At 57.7% G+C, this 16,474-nt stretch overlaps 5 protein-coding genes across 5 annotated transcripts; all 5 read right to left on the reverse strand.

Moving 5' to 3' along the window:
* Positions 1-1,474: 1,474 nt before the first annotated feature.
* Positions 1,475-6,738, reverse strand: LOC126355600 (uncharacterized transmembrane protein DDB_G0289901-like). The gene is made up of 2 exons (XM_050005963.1): positions 3,370-6,738; positions 1,475-1,621 (listed from the first exon to the last, which is right to left on the reverse strand). The coding sequence occupies exons 1-2, from the start codon at positions 6,736-6,738 to the stop codon at positions 1,475-1,477; spliced, it is 3,516 nt and encodes a 1,171-aa protein (XP_049861920.1).
* A 100-nt stretch (positions 6,739-6,838) lies between these two features.
* On the reverse strand, positions 6,839-9,202 carry LOC126355601 (uncharacterized transmembrane protein DDB_G0289901-like). The gene has a single exon (XM_050005964.1). It carries the CDS (start codon positions 9,200-9,202, stop codon positions 6,839-6,841), a length of 2,364 nt encoding a protein of 787 aa, XP_049861921.1.
* Positions 9,203-9,214: 12 nt separating this feature from the next.
* LOC126355602 (circumsporozoite protein-like) lies at positions 9,215-9,634 on the reverse strand. The gene has a single exon (XM_050005965.1). It carries the CDS (start codon positions 9,632-9,634, stop codon positions 9,215-9,217), a length of 420 nt encoding a protein of 139 aa, XP_049861922.1.
* Positions 9,635-9,670: 36 nt separating this feature from the next.
* On the reverse strand, positions 9,671-10,258 carry LOC126355603 (circumsporozoite protein-like). Its single transcript, XM_050005966.1, has one exon. The coding sequence runs from the start codon at positions 10,256-10,258 to the stop codon at positions 9,671-9,673; it is 588 nt and encodes a 195-aa protein (XP_049861923.1).
* LOC126355604 (uncharacterized) lies at positions 10,255-12,396 on the reverse strand. The gene has a single exon (XM_050005967.1). It carries the CDS (start codon positions 12,394-12,396, stop codon positions 10,255-10,257), a length of 2,142 nt encoding a protein of 713 aa, XP_049861924.1.
* Between the last annotated feature and the right edge of the window lie 4,078 nt (positions 12,397-16,474).

The raw sequence follows: 16,474 nt of genomic DNA on the forward strand, positions 1-16,474 counted from the left end.
GCAGAATATGGAATAGGTGGGTTCAGGAGGGTAATGCGGAACACCGTGCTGGATTCCAACGGCGTCGTATCACTAGCAGTCGAGATGACAGGCATCTTATCCGCATGGCTGTAACGGATCATGCATCCACGTCTCGATCCGTGAGTCAACAGATGGGGACGTTTTGCAAGGCAACAACCATCTGCACGAACAGTTGGACGACGTTTGCAGCAGCATGGACTATCAGCTCGGAGACCATGGCTGCGGCTACCCTTGACGCTGCATCACATACAGGAACGCCTGCGATTGTGTACACAATGACGAACCTGGGTGCACGAATGGCAAAACGTCATTTTTTCGGATGAATTCAGGTTCTGTTTACAGCATCACGATGGTCACATCCTTGTTTGGCGACATCGCGGTGAACGCACATTGCAAGCATATATTCGTCATCGCCATACTGGCGTATCACCCGGCGTGATGGTATGGGGTGCCATTGGTTACACGTCTCGGTCCCCTCTTGTTCATATTGACGGCACTTTGAACAGTGGACGTTACGTTTCAGATGCGTTACGACCCGTGGCTCTACCCTTCATTCGACTCCTGCGAAACCCTACATTTCAGCAGGATAATGCACGACCGCATGTTGCAGGTCCTGTACGGGGCTGTCTGGATCAGAAAATGTTCGACTTCTGCCCTGGCGAGCACATTCTCCAAATCTCTCACCAATTGAAAACGTCTGGTCAATGGTGGCCGAGCAACTGTCTCGTCACAATACGCCAGTCACTACTATTGATGAATTGTGGTATCATGTTGAAACTGCATGGGCAGCTTCAGCTGTACACGCCATCCAAGCTCTGGTTGACTCAATGCCCAGATGTATCAAGGCCGTCGCTACGGCTATAGGTGGTTGTTCTGGGTACTGATTTCTGAGGATCTATGCACCCTTACTGCGTGAAAATGTAATCACATGTCAGTTCTAGTATATTTGTCCAATGAATACCCGTTTATCATCTGCATTTCTTCTTGGTGTAGCAACTTTTAATGGCCATCAGAGTACTCTAGAGAGATCAGAACCTGAATACTGTAAGCAGATGCAACCCGATATGGGATTCAATGGGAAAGCAGACACGTGAGTACATGCGTAGCATAGACCAGCGCGTAGACCTTCATCAGGATTGAACTGTCTTCGTACCAGGCAGTGAGCTCTGATACACAGTTTTGTTCTCTGAGAAGAGAGGACTGCTACTGGTCTGCGGCGGAACGCAGGTGACTATAGCTGAACTGTACCTGCTGTGGCAGGCAATGGTCTCATCGCCGTCTGATCCGGGCTTCCGGCTGCTCCACGGATAATGTTGCATTTAGATTGCGTCATTAGGCGGCGCCAGCTGTAGGCCGCGGCTGTCAGCGCTGACTTAGTGGTCCGCGGCCGGCCGGCACAGGTGGAGCTGCGGCTGCTGCTGTTAGGTCTGCTCGCGGCGCCCGCAGCGACCAATCACACGCCGGCAGCTGATTGGCCGGCGCGGCGCGGCGCGGCGCGGCAGGCGAAGAGGCAGCCGCCGATGGCAGATAGGGCCGTCCTGCCCCTCCCACCGCTGTTAACTGCATTTACGGTGGCGTCGTACACGTCCAAAGTTATTTGCTGCAGAAGATGGTCTCATATTCCATGTTTGTTTAAACTCTGGCAGCCTCGAGACGAACGATGGGAATTTAATAAGGTAATGGAAGGTGCCTGTTGTTCCTGCTGCATGGGCACACTCAATAACTCATCCCTCATTACGTCTATTACAGGCTTCCAATGTGGTAACCTACTTCGTGCTACACTCCTCAGGAGAAAATTTCTTATGAACCAGTGAAATACTGGATATACCTGGGACATTAAATTCATGTACAAGCCCTGGTATGGAGCTGGGAACCTACCTTACCTCAGGCAGTTTTCCTGCTTATCAAATCAGTATTCTTTTCCTTAAACCTCATTTTCAGTCCACCTTCGTTTTTTAGTGGTTAGTCTTCTTACTGGTTTGATGCAGCCTACCAGAAATTCCACTCCTGTGCCACTCTGCGTAGCACTTGCACCCAATGTCTTCGATTACTTGTTGGATATATGGCAGTCTCTGCTTTGTCCTCCAGCTCTCTCTAACAAAGTCGTACCCGATCTTACTGCGACCCTGCGACCATTGTCCCTAACAGTAGCCTCCTCCCATCTCCCCCTATCCCCCTACCGTCACCAACATTACCGCTTAAGCTAAGCTGGGAATAAAAAGAAATTTGAACACTTTTCTTTTTAAAATGATGAAAGACAAATGAGTCAAACTTCCTGGCAAATTAAAACTGTGTGCCGGACCGAGACTCGAACTCGGGACCTTTGTGAATCACTAATTGCTGGACTCTTTACATTTGAAGTGGTAGAAATTTGGAGACTTCGGTCTCTCAATATTTTGTGTGTAATAACTGCCACTACTACTACGGATAATAACACATTAAGGTGACGAAAGTCATGGGATACCCCCTAACATCGTCTCGGACCTCCTTTTTCCTAGCTTAGTGCACAAACTCCAGCATACATGGACTTAATATGTCGTTGGAAGTCCTTTGCAGAAGTACTAAGCCATATTGCCTCTGCAGCCGTCCATAATTGAGAAAGTGTTGGCAATGTAGGATTTTGCCACGAACACACACACACACACACACACACACACACACACACACACACACACACGCACACACACACACACACACGTATAGACCAACATGTTCCCCCACCCCTCCCCCCTTCCACCCAGCTCCCATGTCCTTGACACTCGTGCAGACATGGTATTGGTAGCAGGTACATCCCTTCGATCTCACAGTTCTACTCCTATGGAAACCTGTTGTGGATGGAACAAAGACATTTGAGAAGAAATAGGCAGCGTCTGTTGCGTGCCATAGCCCGACCTTTGCCCTGAACAAAATGGTGAACATCTGGTAAATACCCAGCTGTGCATTTCTTTGAAATATTCCCTAACTCTTTGAGAATGATTGATTAATTAATTAAATAAATGCATCTGCGATGTCCTGCATCGCAGGACTAGAATATTAAATTCATTTTTGTTTCGTGACGGAGTACTCTTTACTTCTGTCACAAGATACCTCCTCACTTTCGAACTCTCTTAAAGTAAACAAATGTCTCGTCACACACAAAGTTTCTCAAGTTAATAGCACAGAGAAGCTGTAAATATCAAATTTGTACTAAATATCACTTTATAAATGCGATAATATAGCTGATTTTATTACGATGACCATCTCTCTCTCTGTAGGTGGGAGATTGAAATTCCATTATAATTTCTCTCAGCAACGAAGAAAAGCCAGATCACCGCTCCAACTCTTGAATCGTATCAGTGGTACACCCGCCCATGCTTCCACCCGCCCATGCTTCCACGCGCCCATGCTTCCACCCGCCCATGCTTCCACCCGCCCATGCTTCCACCTGCCCATGCTTCCACCCACCCGCCCATGCTTCCACCCGCCCATGCTTCCACCCGCCCATGCTTCCACCCGCCCATGCTTCCACCCGCCCATGCTTCCACCCACCCGCCCATGCTTCCACCCGCCCATGCTTCCACCCGCCCATGCTTCCACCCACCCATGCTTCCACCCACCTGCCCATGCTTCCACCCGCCCATGCTTCCACCCGCCTATGCTTCCACCCGCCCATGCTTCCACCCGCCCATGCTTCCACCCGCCCATGCTTCCACCCGCCCATGCTTCCACCCGCCCATGCTTCCACCCGCCCATGCTTCCACCCGCCCATGCTTCCACCCACCCGCCCATGCTTCCACCCGCCCATGCTTCCACCCGCCCATGCTTCCACCCGCCCATGCTTCCACCCGCCCATGCTTCCACCCGCCCATGCTTCCACCCGCCCATGCTTCCACCCGCCCATGCTTCCACCCGCCCATGCTTCCACCCGCCCGTGCTTCCACCCGCCCTTGCTTCCACCCGCCCATGCTTCCACCCGCCCATGCTTCCACCCGCCCATGCTTCCACCCGCCCATGCTTCCACCCACCCGCCCATGCTTCCACCCGCCCATGCTTCCACCCGCCCATGCTTCCACCCGCCCATGCTTCAACCCGCCCATGCTTCCACCCGCCCATGCTTCCACCCGCCCGTACTTCCACCCACTCGCCCATGCTTCCACCCGCCCATGCTTCCACCCTCCCATGCTTCCACCTGCCCATGCTTCCACCCGCCCATGCTTCCACCCGCCCATGCTTCCACCCGCCCATGCTTCCACCCGCCCATCCTTCCACCCGCCTATGCTTCCACCCGCCCATGCTTCCACCCACCCATGCTTCCACCCGCCCATGCTTCCACCCGCCCATGCTTCCACCTGCCCATGCTTCCACCCACCCGCCCATGCTTCCACCCGCCCATGCTTCCACCTGCCCATGCTTCCACCCACCCGCCCATGCTTCCACCCGCCCATGCTTCCACCCTGCCCATGCTTCCACCCACCCGCCCATGCTTCCACCCGCCCATGCTTCCACCCGCCCATGGTTCCACCCGCCCATGCTTCCACCCGCCCATGCTTCCACCCGCCCATGCTTCCACCCACCCGCCCACGCTTCCACCCGCCCATGCTTCAACCTGCCCATGCTTCCACCCACCTGCCCATGCTTCCACCCGCCCATGCTTCCACCTGCCCATGCTTCCACCCACCCGCCCATGCTTCCAGCCGCCCATGCTTCCACCTGCCCATGCTTCCACCCACCCGCCCATGCTTCCATCCGCCCATGCTTCCACCCGCCCATGCTTCCACCCGCCCATGCTTCCACCTGCCCATGCTTCCACCCACCCGCCCATGCTTCCACCCGCCCATGCTTCCACCCGCCCATGCTTCCACCCGCCCATGCTTCCACCCGCCCACGCTTCCACCCACCCGCCCATGCTTCCACCCGCCCATGCTTCCACCCGCCCATGCTTCCACCCACCCGCCCATGCTTCCACCCGCCCATGCTTCCACCCGCCCATGCTTCCACCCGCCCATGCTTCCACCCGCCCATGCTTCCACCCGCCCATGCTTCCACCCGCCCATGCTTCCACCCGCCCATGCTTCCACACGCCCATGCTTCCACCCGCCCATGCTTCCACCTGCCCATGCTTCCACCCGCCCATGCTTCCACCCGCCCATGCTTCCACCCGCCCATGCTTCCACCCGCCCATGCTTCCACCCGCCCATGATTCCACCCGCCCATGGTTCCACCCACCCGCCCATGCTTCCGCCCGCCCATGCTTCCACCCGCCCATGCTTCCACCCGCCCATGCTTCCAACCGCCCATGCTTCCACCCGCCCATGCTTCCACCCGCCCATGCTTCCACCCTCCCATGCTTCCACCCGCCCATGCTTCCACCCGCCCATGCTTCCACCCGCCCATGCTTCCACCCGCCCATGCTTCCACCCGCCCATGCTTCCACCCACCCATGCTTCCACCCGCCCAAGCTTCCACCCACCCGCCCATGCTTCCACCCGCCCATGCTTCCACCCGCCCATGCTTCCACCCGCCCATGCTTCCACCCACCCGCCCATGCTTCCACCCGCCCATGCTTCCACCCGCCCATGCTTCCACCCACCCGCCCATGCTTCCACCCGCCCATGCTTCCACCCTCCCATGCTTCCACCTGCCCATGCTTCCACCCACCCATTCTTCCACCCGCCCATGCTTCCACCCACCCGCCCATGCTTCCACCCGCCTATGCTTCCACCCACCCATGCTTCCACCCGCCCATGCATCCACCCGCCCATGCTTCCACCCGCCCATGCTTCCAGCCGCCCATGCTTCCACCCGCCCATGCTTCCACCCGCCCATGCTTCCACCCACCCGCCCATGCTTCCACCTGCCCATGCTTCCACCCACCCGCCCATGCTTCCACCCGCCCATGCTTCCACCCGCCCATGCTTCCACCCGCCCATGCTTCCACCCGCCCATGCTTCCACCCGCCCATGCTTCCACCCGCCCATGCTTCCACCTGCCCATGCTTCCACCCACCCGCCCATGCTTCCACCCGCCCATGCTTCCACCCGCCCATGCTTCCACCCGCCCATGCTTCCTCCCACCCGCCCATGCTTCCACCCGCCCATGCTTCCACCCGCCCATGCTTCCACCCGCCCATGCTTCCACCCCCCCATGCTTCCACCCGCCCATGCTTTCACCCGCCCATGATTCCACCCGCCCATGGTTCCACCCACCCGCCCATGCTTCCACCCGCCCATGCTTCCACCCGCCCATGCTTCCACCCGCCCATGCTTCCACCCGCCCATGCTTCCACCCGCCCATGCTTCCACCCGCCCATGCTTCCACCTGCCCATGCTTCCACCCACCCGCCCATGCTTCCACACACCCGCCCATGCTTCCACCCGCCCATGCTTCCACCCGCCCATGCTTCCACCCGCCTATGCTTCCACCCGCCCATGCTTCCACCCGCCCATGCTTCCACCCGCCTATGCTTCCACCCGCCCATGCTTCCACCCGCCCATGCTTCCACCCGCCCATGCTTCCACCCGCCCATGCTTCCACCCGCAAATGCTTCCACCCGCCCCTGCTTCCACCCGCCCATGCTTCCACCCGCCCATGCTTCCACCCGCCCATGCTTCCACCCGAACATGCTTCCACCCGCCCATGCTTCCACCCGCCCATGCTTCCACCCGCCCATGCTTCCACCCGCCCATGCTTCCACCCGCCCATGCTTCCACCTGCCCATGCTTCCACCCACCCGCCCATGCTTCCACCTGATCATGCTTCCACCCACCCGCCCATGCTTCCACCCACCCATGCTTCCACCCGCCCATGCTTCCACCCACCCGCCCATGCTTCCACCCGCCTATGCTTCCACCCGCCCATGCTTCCACCTGCCCATGCTTCCACCCACCCGCCCATGCTTAAACCCGCCCATGCTTCCACCCGCCCATGGTTCCACCCACCCATGCTTCCTCCCACCCTCCCATGCTTCCACCCGCCCATGCTTCCAACCGCCCATGCTTCCACCCGCCCATGCTTCCACCCGCCCATGCTTCCACCCGCCCATGCTTCCACCCGCCCTTGCCTCCACCCGCCCATGCTTCCACCCGCCCATGCTTCCACCCACCCGCCCATGCCTCCACCTGCCCATGCTTCCACCCGCCCATGCTTCCACCCACCCGCCCATGCTTCCACCCGCCCATGCTTCCACCCGCCCATGCTTCCACCCGCCCATGCTTCCACCCGCCCATGCTTCCACCCGCCCATGCTTCCACCCACCCATGCTTCCACCCGCCCATGCTTCCACCCACCCATGCTTCCACCCGCCCATGCTTCCACCCGCCCATGCTTCCACCCGCCCATGCTTCCACCCGCCCATACTTCCACCCACCCGCCCATGCTTCCACGCGCCCATGCTTCCACCCGCCCATGCTTCCACCCGCCCATGCTTCCACCCGCCCATGCTTCCACCCGCCCATGCTTCCACCCGCCCATGCTTCCACCCGCCCATGCTTCCACCTGCCCTTGCTTGCACCCACCCGCCCATGCTTCCACCCGCCCATGCTTCCACCCGCCCATGCTTCCACCCGCCCATGCTTCCACCCACCCGCCCATGCTTCCACCCGCCCATGCTTGCACCCGCCCATGCTTCCACCCGCCCATGCTTCCACCCGCCCATGCTTCCACCCGCCCATGCTTCCACCCGCCCATGCTTCCACCCGCCCATGCTTCCACCCACCCGCCCATGCTTCCACCCGCCCATGCTTCCACCCGCCCATGCTTCCACCCGCCCATGCTTCCACCCGCCCATGCTTCCACCTGCCCATGCTTCCACCTGCCCATGCTTCCACCCGCCCATGCTTCCACCCGCCCAGGCTTCCACCTGTCCATGCTTCCACCCGCCCATGCTTCCACCTGCCCATGCTTCCACCCACCCGCCCATGCTTCCACCCGCCCATGCTTCCACCCGCCCATGCTTCCACCCGCCCATGCTTCCACCCACCCGCCCATGCTTCCACCCGCCCATGCTTGCACCCGCCCATGCTTCCACCCGCCCATGCTTCCACCCGCCCATGCTTCCACCTGCCCATGCTTCCACCCACCCGCCCACGCTTCCACCCGCCCATGCTTCAACCTGCCCATGCTTCCACCCACCTGCCCATGCTTCCACCCGCCCATGCTTCCACCTGCCCATGCTTCCACCCACCCGCCCATGCTTCCAGCCGCCCATGCTTCCACCTGCCCATGCTTCCACCCACCCGCCCATGCTTCCATCCGCCCATGCTTCCACCCGCCCATGCTTCCACCCGCCCATGCTTCCACCTGCCCATGCTTCCACCCACCCGCCTATGCTTCCACCCGCCCATGCTTCCACCCGCCCATGCTTCCACCCGCCCATGCTTCCACCCGCCCACGCTTCCACCCACCCGCCCATGCTTCCACCCGCCCATGCTTCCACCCGCCCATGCTTCCACCCACCCGCCCATGCTTCCACCCGCCCATGCTTCCACCCGCCCATGCTTCCACCCGCCCATGCTTCCACCCGCCCATGCTTCCACCCGCCCATGCTTCCACCCGCCCATGCTTCCACCCGCCCATGCTTCCACACGCCCATGCTTCCACCCGCCCATGCTTCCACCTGCCCATGCTTCCACCCGCCCATGCTTCCACCCGCCCATGCTTCCACCCGCCCATGCTTCCACCCGCCCATGCTTCCACCCGCCCATGATTCCACCCGCCCATGGTTCCACCCACCCGCCCATGCTTCCGCCCGCCCATGCTTCCACCCGCCCATGCTTCCACCCGCCCATGCTTCCAACCGCCCATGCTTCCACCCGCCCATGCTTCCACCCGCCCATGCTTCCACCCTCCCATGCTTCCACCCGCCCATGCTTCCACCCGCCCATGCTTCCACCCGCCCATGCTTCCACCCGCCCATGCTTCCACCCGCCCATGCTTCCACCCACCCATGCTTCCACCCGCCCAAGCTTCCACCCACCCGCCCATGCTTCCACCCGCCCATGCTTCCACCCGCCCATGCTTCCACCCGCCCATGCTTCCACCCACCCGCCCATGCTTCCACCCGCCCATGCTTCCACCCGCCCATGCTTCCACCCACCCGCCCATGCTTCCACCCGCCCATGCTTCCACCCTCCCATGCTTCCACCTGCCCATGCTTCCACCCACCCATTCTTCCACCCGCCCATGCTTCCACCCACCCGCCCATGCTTCCACCCGCCTATGCTTCCACCCACCCATGCTTCCACCCGCCCATGCTTCCACCCGCCCATGCTTCCACCCGCCCATGCTTCCAGCCGCCCATGCTTCCACCCGCCCATGCTTCCACCCGCCCATGCTTCCACCCACCCGCCCATGCTTCCACCTGCCCATGCTTCCACCCACCCGCCCATGCTTCCACCCGCCCATGCTTCCACCCGCCCATGCTTCCACCCGCCCATGCTTCCACCCGCCCATGCTTCCACCCGCCCATGCTTCCACCCGCCCATGCTTCCACCTGCCCATGCTTCCACCCACCCGCCCATGCTTCCACCCGCCCATGCTTCCACCCGCCCATGCTTCCACCCGCCCATGCTTCCTCCCACCCGCCCATGCTTCCACCCGCCCATGCTTCCACCCGCCCATGCTTCCACCCGCCCATGCTTCCACCCCCCCATGCTTCCACCCGCCCATGCTTTCACCCGCCCATGATTCCACCCGCCCATGGTTCCACCCACCCGCCCATGCTTCCACCCGCCCATGCTTCCACCCGCCCATGCTTCCACCCGCCCATGCTTCCACCCGCCCATGCTTCCACCCGCCCATGCTTCCACCCGCCCATGCTTCCACCTGCCCATGCTTCCACCCACCCGCCCATGCTTCCACACACCCGCCCATGCTTCCACCCGCCCATGCTTCCACCCGCCCATGCTTCCACCCGCCTATGCTTCCACCCGCCCATGCTTCCACCCGCCCATGCTTCCACCCGCCTATGCTTCCACCCGCCCATGCTTCCACCCGCCCATGCTTCCACCCGCCCATGCTTCCACCCGCCCATGCTTCCACCCGCAAATGCTTCCACCCGCCCCTGCTTCCACCCGCCCATGCTTCCACCCGCCCATGCTTCCACCCGCCCATGCTTCCACCCGAACATGCTTCCACCCGCCCATGCTTCCACCCGCCCATGCTTCCACCCGCCCATGCTTCCACCCGCCCATGCTTCCACCCGCCCATGCTTCCACCTGCCCATGCTTCCACCCACCCGCCCATGCTTCCACCTGATCATGCTTCCACCCACCCGCCCATGCTTCCACCCACCCATGCTTCCACCCGCCCATGCTTCCACCCACCCGCCCATGCTTCCACCCGCCTATGCTTCCACCCGCCCATGCTTCCACCTGCCCATGCTTCCACCCACCCGCCCATGCTTAAACCCGCCCATGCTTCCACCCGCCCATGGTTCCACCCACCCATGCTTCCTCCCACCCTCCCATGCTTCCACCCGCCCATGCTTCCAACCGCCCATGCTTCCACCCGCCCATGCTTCCACCCGCCCATGCTTCCACCCGCCCATGCTTCCACCCGCCCTTGCCTCCACCCGCCCATGCTTCCACCCGCCCATGCTTCCACCCACCCGCCCATGCCTCCACCTGCCCATGCTTCCACCCGCCCATGCTTCCACCCACCCGCCCATGCTTCCACCCGCCCATGCTTCCACCCGCCCATGCTTCCACCCGCCCATGCTTCCACCCGCCCATGCTTCCACCCGCCCATGCTTCCACCCACCCATGCTTCCACCCGCCCATGCTTCCACCCACCCATGCTTCCACCCGCCCATGCTTCCACCCGCCCATGCTTCCACCCGCCCATGCTTCCACCCGCCCATACTTCCACCCACCCGCCCATGCTTCCACGCGCCCATGCTTCCACCCGCCCATGCTTCCACCCGCCCATGCTTCCACCCGCCCATGCTTCCACCCGCCCATGCTTCCACCCGCCCATGCTTCCACCCGCCCATGCTTCCACCTGCCCTTGCTTGCACCCACCCGCCCATGCTTCCACCCGCCCATGCTTCCACCCGCCCATGCTTCCACCCGCCCATGCTTCCACCCACCCGCCCATGCTTCCACCCGCCCATGCTTGCACCCGCCCATGCTTCCACCCGCCCATGCTTCCACCCGCCCATGCTTCCACCCGCCCATGCTTCCACCCGCCCATGCTTCCACCCGCCCATGCTTCCACCCACCCGCCCATGCTTCCACCCGCCCATGCTTCCACCCGCCCATGCTTCCACCCGCCCATGCTTCCACCCGCCCATGCTTCCACCTGCCCATGCTTCCACCTGCCCATGCTTCCACCCGCCCATGCTTCCACCCGCCCAGGCTTCCACCTGTCCATGCTTCCACCCGCCCATGCTTCCACCCGCCCATGCTTCCACCCGCCCATGCTTCCACCCGCCCATGCTCCTACCCGCCCATGCTTCAACCCGCCGATGCTTCCACCCACCCGCCCATGCTTCCACCCCCCCATGCTTCCACCCACCCGCCCATGCTTCCACCCGCCCATGCTTGCACCCGTCCATGCTTCCACCCACCCGCCCATGCTTCCACCCGCCCATGCTTCCACCCGCCCATGCTTCCACCCGCCCATGCTTCCACCCGCCCATGCTTCCACCCGCCCATGCTTCCACCCACCCATGCTTCCACCCGCCCATGCTTCCACCCGCCCATGCTTCCACCCACCCACCCATGCTTCCACCCGCCCATGCTTCCACCCGCCCATGCTTCCACCCGCCCATGCTTCCACCCACCCATGCTTCCACCCGCCCATGCTTCCACCCGCCCATGCTTCCACCCGCCCATGCTTCCACCCACCCGCCCATGCTTCCACCCGCCCATGCTTCCACCCGCCCATGCTTCCACCCGCCCATGCTTCTACCCGCCCATGCTTCCACCCGCCCATGCTTCCACCCGCCCATGCTTCCACCCACCCGCCCATGTTTCCACCCGCCCATGCTTCCACCCGCCCATGCTTCCACCCGCCCATGCTTCTACCCGCCCATGCTTCCACCCGCCCATGCTTCCACCCGCCCATGCTTCCACCCGCCCATGCTTCCACCCGCCCATGCTTCCACCCGCCCATGCTTCCATCCGCCCGCCCATGCTCCACCCGCCCATGCTTCCACCCGCCCATGCTTCCACCCGCCCATGCTTCCACCCGCCCGTGCTTCCACCCACCCGCCCATGCTTCCACCCGCCCATGCTTCCACCCGCCCATGCTTCCACCCACCCGCCCATGCTTCCACCCGCCCATGCTTCCACCCGCCCATGCTTCCACCCGCCCATGCTTCCACCCGCCCATGCTTCCACCCGCCCATGCTTCCACCCGCCCATGCTTCCACCCGCCCATGTTTCCACCCCCCATGCTTCCACCCGCCTGGAGCACGTCACTGATTTCAGATTGATAGGCTAGTTAATTAAACTGATCATGTACATCTACATTTATATTCCGCAAGCCACCCAACGGTGTGTAGCGGAGGGCACTTTACGTGCCACTGTCATTACCTCCCTTTCCCGTTCCAGTAGCGGATGGTTCGCGGGAAAAACGACTGCCGGAAAGCCTCCATGCGCGCTCGAATCTCTCTAGTTTTACATTCGTGATCTCCTCGGGAGGTATAAGTAGGGGGAAGAAAAATCATGAGAGTCTATCAGCATGACGAGTAATTATTTTTCCTGCAGTCGGACTACGCTCGCCAGATAACTGTTACAGACATTTCTGTGACGTCTCTGTTGGCTTCCCACCACAGGCTAGGTAGACACTTCCTCTGATACCAAAGTGAGTGGTAACCATCGACACAATGTTGAAGATATCTAACGCTAATTGCATTCAGTTTCTCAGTTCTCTTGTCATGCTAACGGATCAAGTCACTTTGAATTCTGGTATATTGCTCCTAAACTGGTCCTGCTGAGACCTGTGGGTCTATGGGGACTGTAGGATGTTCCACTTCCTTCTCCATCCCCACAGTGCCTCCTCCACAGGGTCGTATGTGAAAAGATGCCACCGGTGTCACCGGATCGCGAATCTCCTGCTGCACATCCGGGCTGTACTATTCCTGGCCAACAACCCACTGCTCTCCATGCCGGCAGCTGTTAATGATTCCAGACACGCAGAAGTTGTCCTATCCTTCTCAGGAGGACTGTGTGCTTAGAAGTCACTAAGATAAATAACAGGGTGTAGAACAATACTCATCCCCTCATCCCTCTTGCAAACTGAGAGGTTCTGCAACGCGTGTTTTTAATATCGCAGGAGGCTCATGCAGTGAGTTATCACAAACTACCGAGCTACTGTGCGCCGCATGCTAAACGTGTATGAGTCTGCAGGACCTAGGTTCCCTCAAAATACAGCGCTATAGAAGCGTTCCTACTGACTCCCTGAAATTAGTGGGTGGATGCTTCGCAGACTCCAATGGGAATCTCTGGAGGGAAGATGATGATCTTTTTGAGGAAGACTACTGAGAAACGACATTTGAAGCTGACTGCAGGAAGATTCTACTGCCGCCTATGAATATTTAACGTAGGGATTGCGAAGATAACAGAAATATATAGGTAGCGTCGCTCTATTTATGAACAGAATGATTAGTAGTGGTACAGGGCACCCTCCGCCACGCACCGTACAATGGCTTGCGAAGTATGCATATAGATGTGAATCTAACATTAGTTTATACGTTGAGATGTCAGTACATCCATTTACAGGCACACAAAACTCACGGAATTATATTGTCACTTATATAGTGAGAAAAGCAAAAGACGGATCTTCTGCTGCTGATTATCTCTCAGTAAAAATCTTCATATTAGCTCCTAATTTTCTCACCGCAATCACTTTGTAAGACATAGGTGAGAAGTTGTAATATGTTTACCCATAAGACTTAGCAGAAGCGGTATAAAGCTCACTCCTCAACTACCCTTTCGTCAGAGTATCGCTTACCTAACGTTTTCTCACAAATCTTCCAGTCTTAAATATATAGCATTTGAATCCACCTGATTTCGACGAGAAAGAGATGTCCGCTGCCAAAATACAGACCGCTGGTGATTCTCTCGAAATCCCATCCCGTTCCGACTGCACTGTTCCATTAGTTGGATGGCTGACAGGTGGTGAGCTATCGCAACTAGAAAAAGAGCACAAAAACGTACAGGAGGAAATTATCAACCACGTAGAGTACACGCTGACTGCACAAAGAAATTCAGGAGCATAGCAGATACTATTAATCGATACCAAATGACTGTATATAAATATCACACTGTACATAACCTAATCTCCTTTATTGTGTTCCTATGATCACCCAGAGCAGAACCGAGTTATTATTGTTCAAGTGTGGATTTGCCACACATTATATCGGAAGTGATGTTCTGAGGCGACTCCAAAATACGCTATCTGGCATGGGGTTTGAAGATGGACCCGCTATGAAACATGTCTGGAGTGAAGGTCAGAAGCAGATCTACAGTTTGCTACGTTCGGGATAAGTTTCAAACTTGGGTCCCTCGTGCCTTATGTCCAGTGATGTATTTTGTGTCCGAAAGTGAATCCACCAGTGGGAGGAAAAGGTCATGGGAGCCATTTGCAACACAGGTATTCAGAAAATAGAGCAAATGGAATAATAATGCAACTGTAGAATATTTGTTTAGAAGTGGCTGAATGCATTCGCGTACAGTGCTATACTATGCCACCCGACTACTGTGCTGTTATATCTCGGACAGAAGAATGAAGCTCAAGAAGGACTGTCTCCCTCCATCCGTTGCACATGCAGCACACAAAATAGCGTGAGTGGGGTGATCATGAGCCATCATAATAGATCTTTAGAGTATAAAAAGAAGGTGTGATAGGCGCAGTCAAGGTGCCTTGGTGGTTGTTAATACAGCAGGAAGTAGAAAATCTTGTTACAAATATTGGTAATATAAATTATATCTGAGATGTTATGCTCTTTAGCAGGATTAATTTAAATTTTCTTACACCCACTGCAGAATCATTTTGCCAAGAGTATTTCGCTATTTGCACAGCTTTAGCACTATAGAAACTCTTGCTTCTGGTCAGTTGCAAATTAAATCGGCCGGAGGGTTGGCCGAAGTCAGCTCGGAGAGATCTTTCAGTCTCTAACTTTATCCTACAAATGCGAGAATACTGTGTGACCCTCATCCACATAGGAAAAGATGGGCAATAATAATCGTAAATTCTGCACTATGGTCGAAGTGGTAGAAATATAATAGCACTGGTCTAGGACGCTGCCCAGTATGCTTTGGTGCATATGTCTGAGAATTAAGCGTGAACGGACATTCTGCACAGTCATCTACCTACATTCACAATCTAGTACATGGTGCTCGCAAAGTAGTGGAGGGATGGTTCACCGATGATGTAGAAACTGGGTAGCATGCTGCCATGAAATTTTTTGGCATTGATATAACGAATAAAATGGTAAAAGTGCTGAAATTGATCACACTATCAACTGTGGTGCTTATTACAGTACACTGTCCCATATCCACAGTGTTTTTTCCATATTATGCATCTACTGGCACTTGATTACCACATAATGATTGACTGACACCACTTGTTTGAGATGAAGAGAGTTTTGGTTGGAGCAACAACTCTGGGGATGGCCAGCACCGAAACAGTCATCGCGTACAAGGCTGCAGTACGAGGAATCAATACTTTTTGAAACGAAACACTGAGATATCTGATATCCCGATACAGCTGTTTGGAAATGCTCCACAATGCAACAAACTCTTCCAATTTCCATATGTTGCAATGTCTTTCATATTTTTATCAAAAATTAACACCACCTCAGTCTTTTATTTCAACAACCTGTGTGTCGTGGGAGCAGTATAGTTCACACCATGCGATGTCAGGCTTTCTTTGAGAGACATTGGATCAAAACGTGTTTGTATCCGTTTAGCACCAAACACATAACTTGAATTCGTGGTAGAAAAACAAAATCTATGCCTTGTACGCAGCTCTAGTTACACAGCACTTCAGTGCGTTACAGCAAAAACAATCTACGAAACTGTTAATGAAACAAAGAACTCTCCTTGTGATTCATAGTCGATATGGTCTTCCTCCAGTACAGGCGACAAAACTTTACGCAGATCAATGAAAGCGACTGGCATCACTGGTCACCTGCTCCAGAGGGCCAATACATGCATGTTTAATGGGCTCACCACATATGGTCAATATAAACAAGAGGACAGTATTTGCTTCACAATACATCAGAACAGACATGTGCGGTAAAATCTTCTTGAGTTCTCTATCAGGTGACGTCAACGAAGTTTTTATACACTCCTGCAAATGGAAAAAAGAACACATTGACACCGGTGTGTCAGACCCACCATACTTGCTCCGGACACTGCGAGAGGGCTGTACAAGCACAGCGGACACACCAGGAACCACGGTGTTGGCCGTCGAATGGCGCTAGCTGCGCAGCATTTCTGCACCGCCGCCGTCACTGTCAGCCAGT

This window comes from Schistocerca gregaria, chromosome 3 (genome assembly GCF_023897955.1).
Source record: "Schistocerca gregaria isolate iqSchGreg1 chromosome 3, iqSchGreg1.2, whole genome shotgun sequence".
Classification (NCBI taxonomy): Eukaryota; Metazoa; Arthropoda; class Insecta; order Orthoptera; family Acrididae; genus Schistocerca; species Schistocerca gregaria.

Bases quoted from the DNA above. Each gene is read 5' to 3' on its own strand.
- LOC126355600 (XM_050005963.1), bottom strand. From the start codon at position 6,738: ATGGGCGGGTGGGTGGAAGCATGGGCAGGTGGAAGCATGGGCGGGTGG. The intron at 1,622-3,369 runs GCGGGTGTACCA...CATCTTCTGCAG, and splicing joins ATGGGCGGGTGGAAGCATGG to CAAATAACTTTGGACGTGTA.
- LOC126355601 (XM_050005964.1), bottom strand. From the start codon at position 9,202: ATGGGCGGGTGGGTGGAAGCATGGGCGGGTGGAAGAATGGGTGGGTGG.
- LOC126355602 (XM_050005965.1), bottom strand. From the start codon at position 9,634: ATGGGCGGGTGGAAGCATGGGCGGGTGGAAGCATGGGCGGGTGGAAGC.
- LOC126355603 (XM_050005966.1), bottom strand. From the start codon at position 10,258: ATGATCAGGTGGAAGCATGGGCGGGTGGGTGGAAGCATGGGCAGGTGG.
- LOC126355604 (XM_050005967.1), bottom strand. From the start codon at position 12,396: ATGGGGGGTGGAAACATGGGCGGGTGGAAGCATGGGCGGGTGGAAGCA.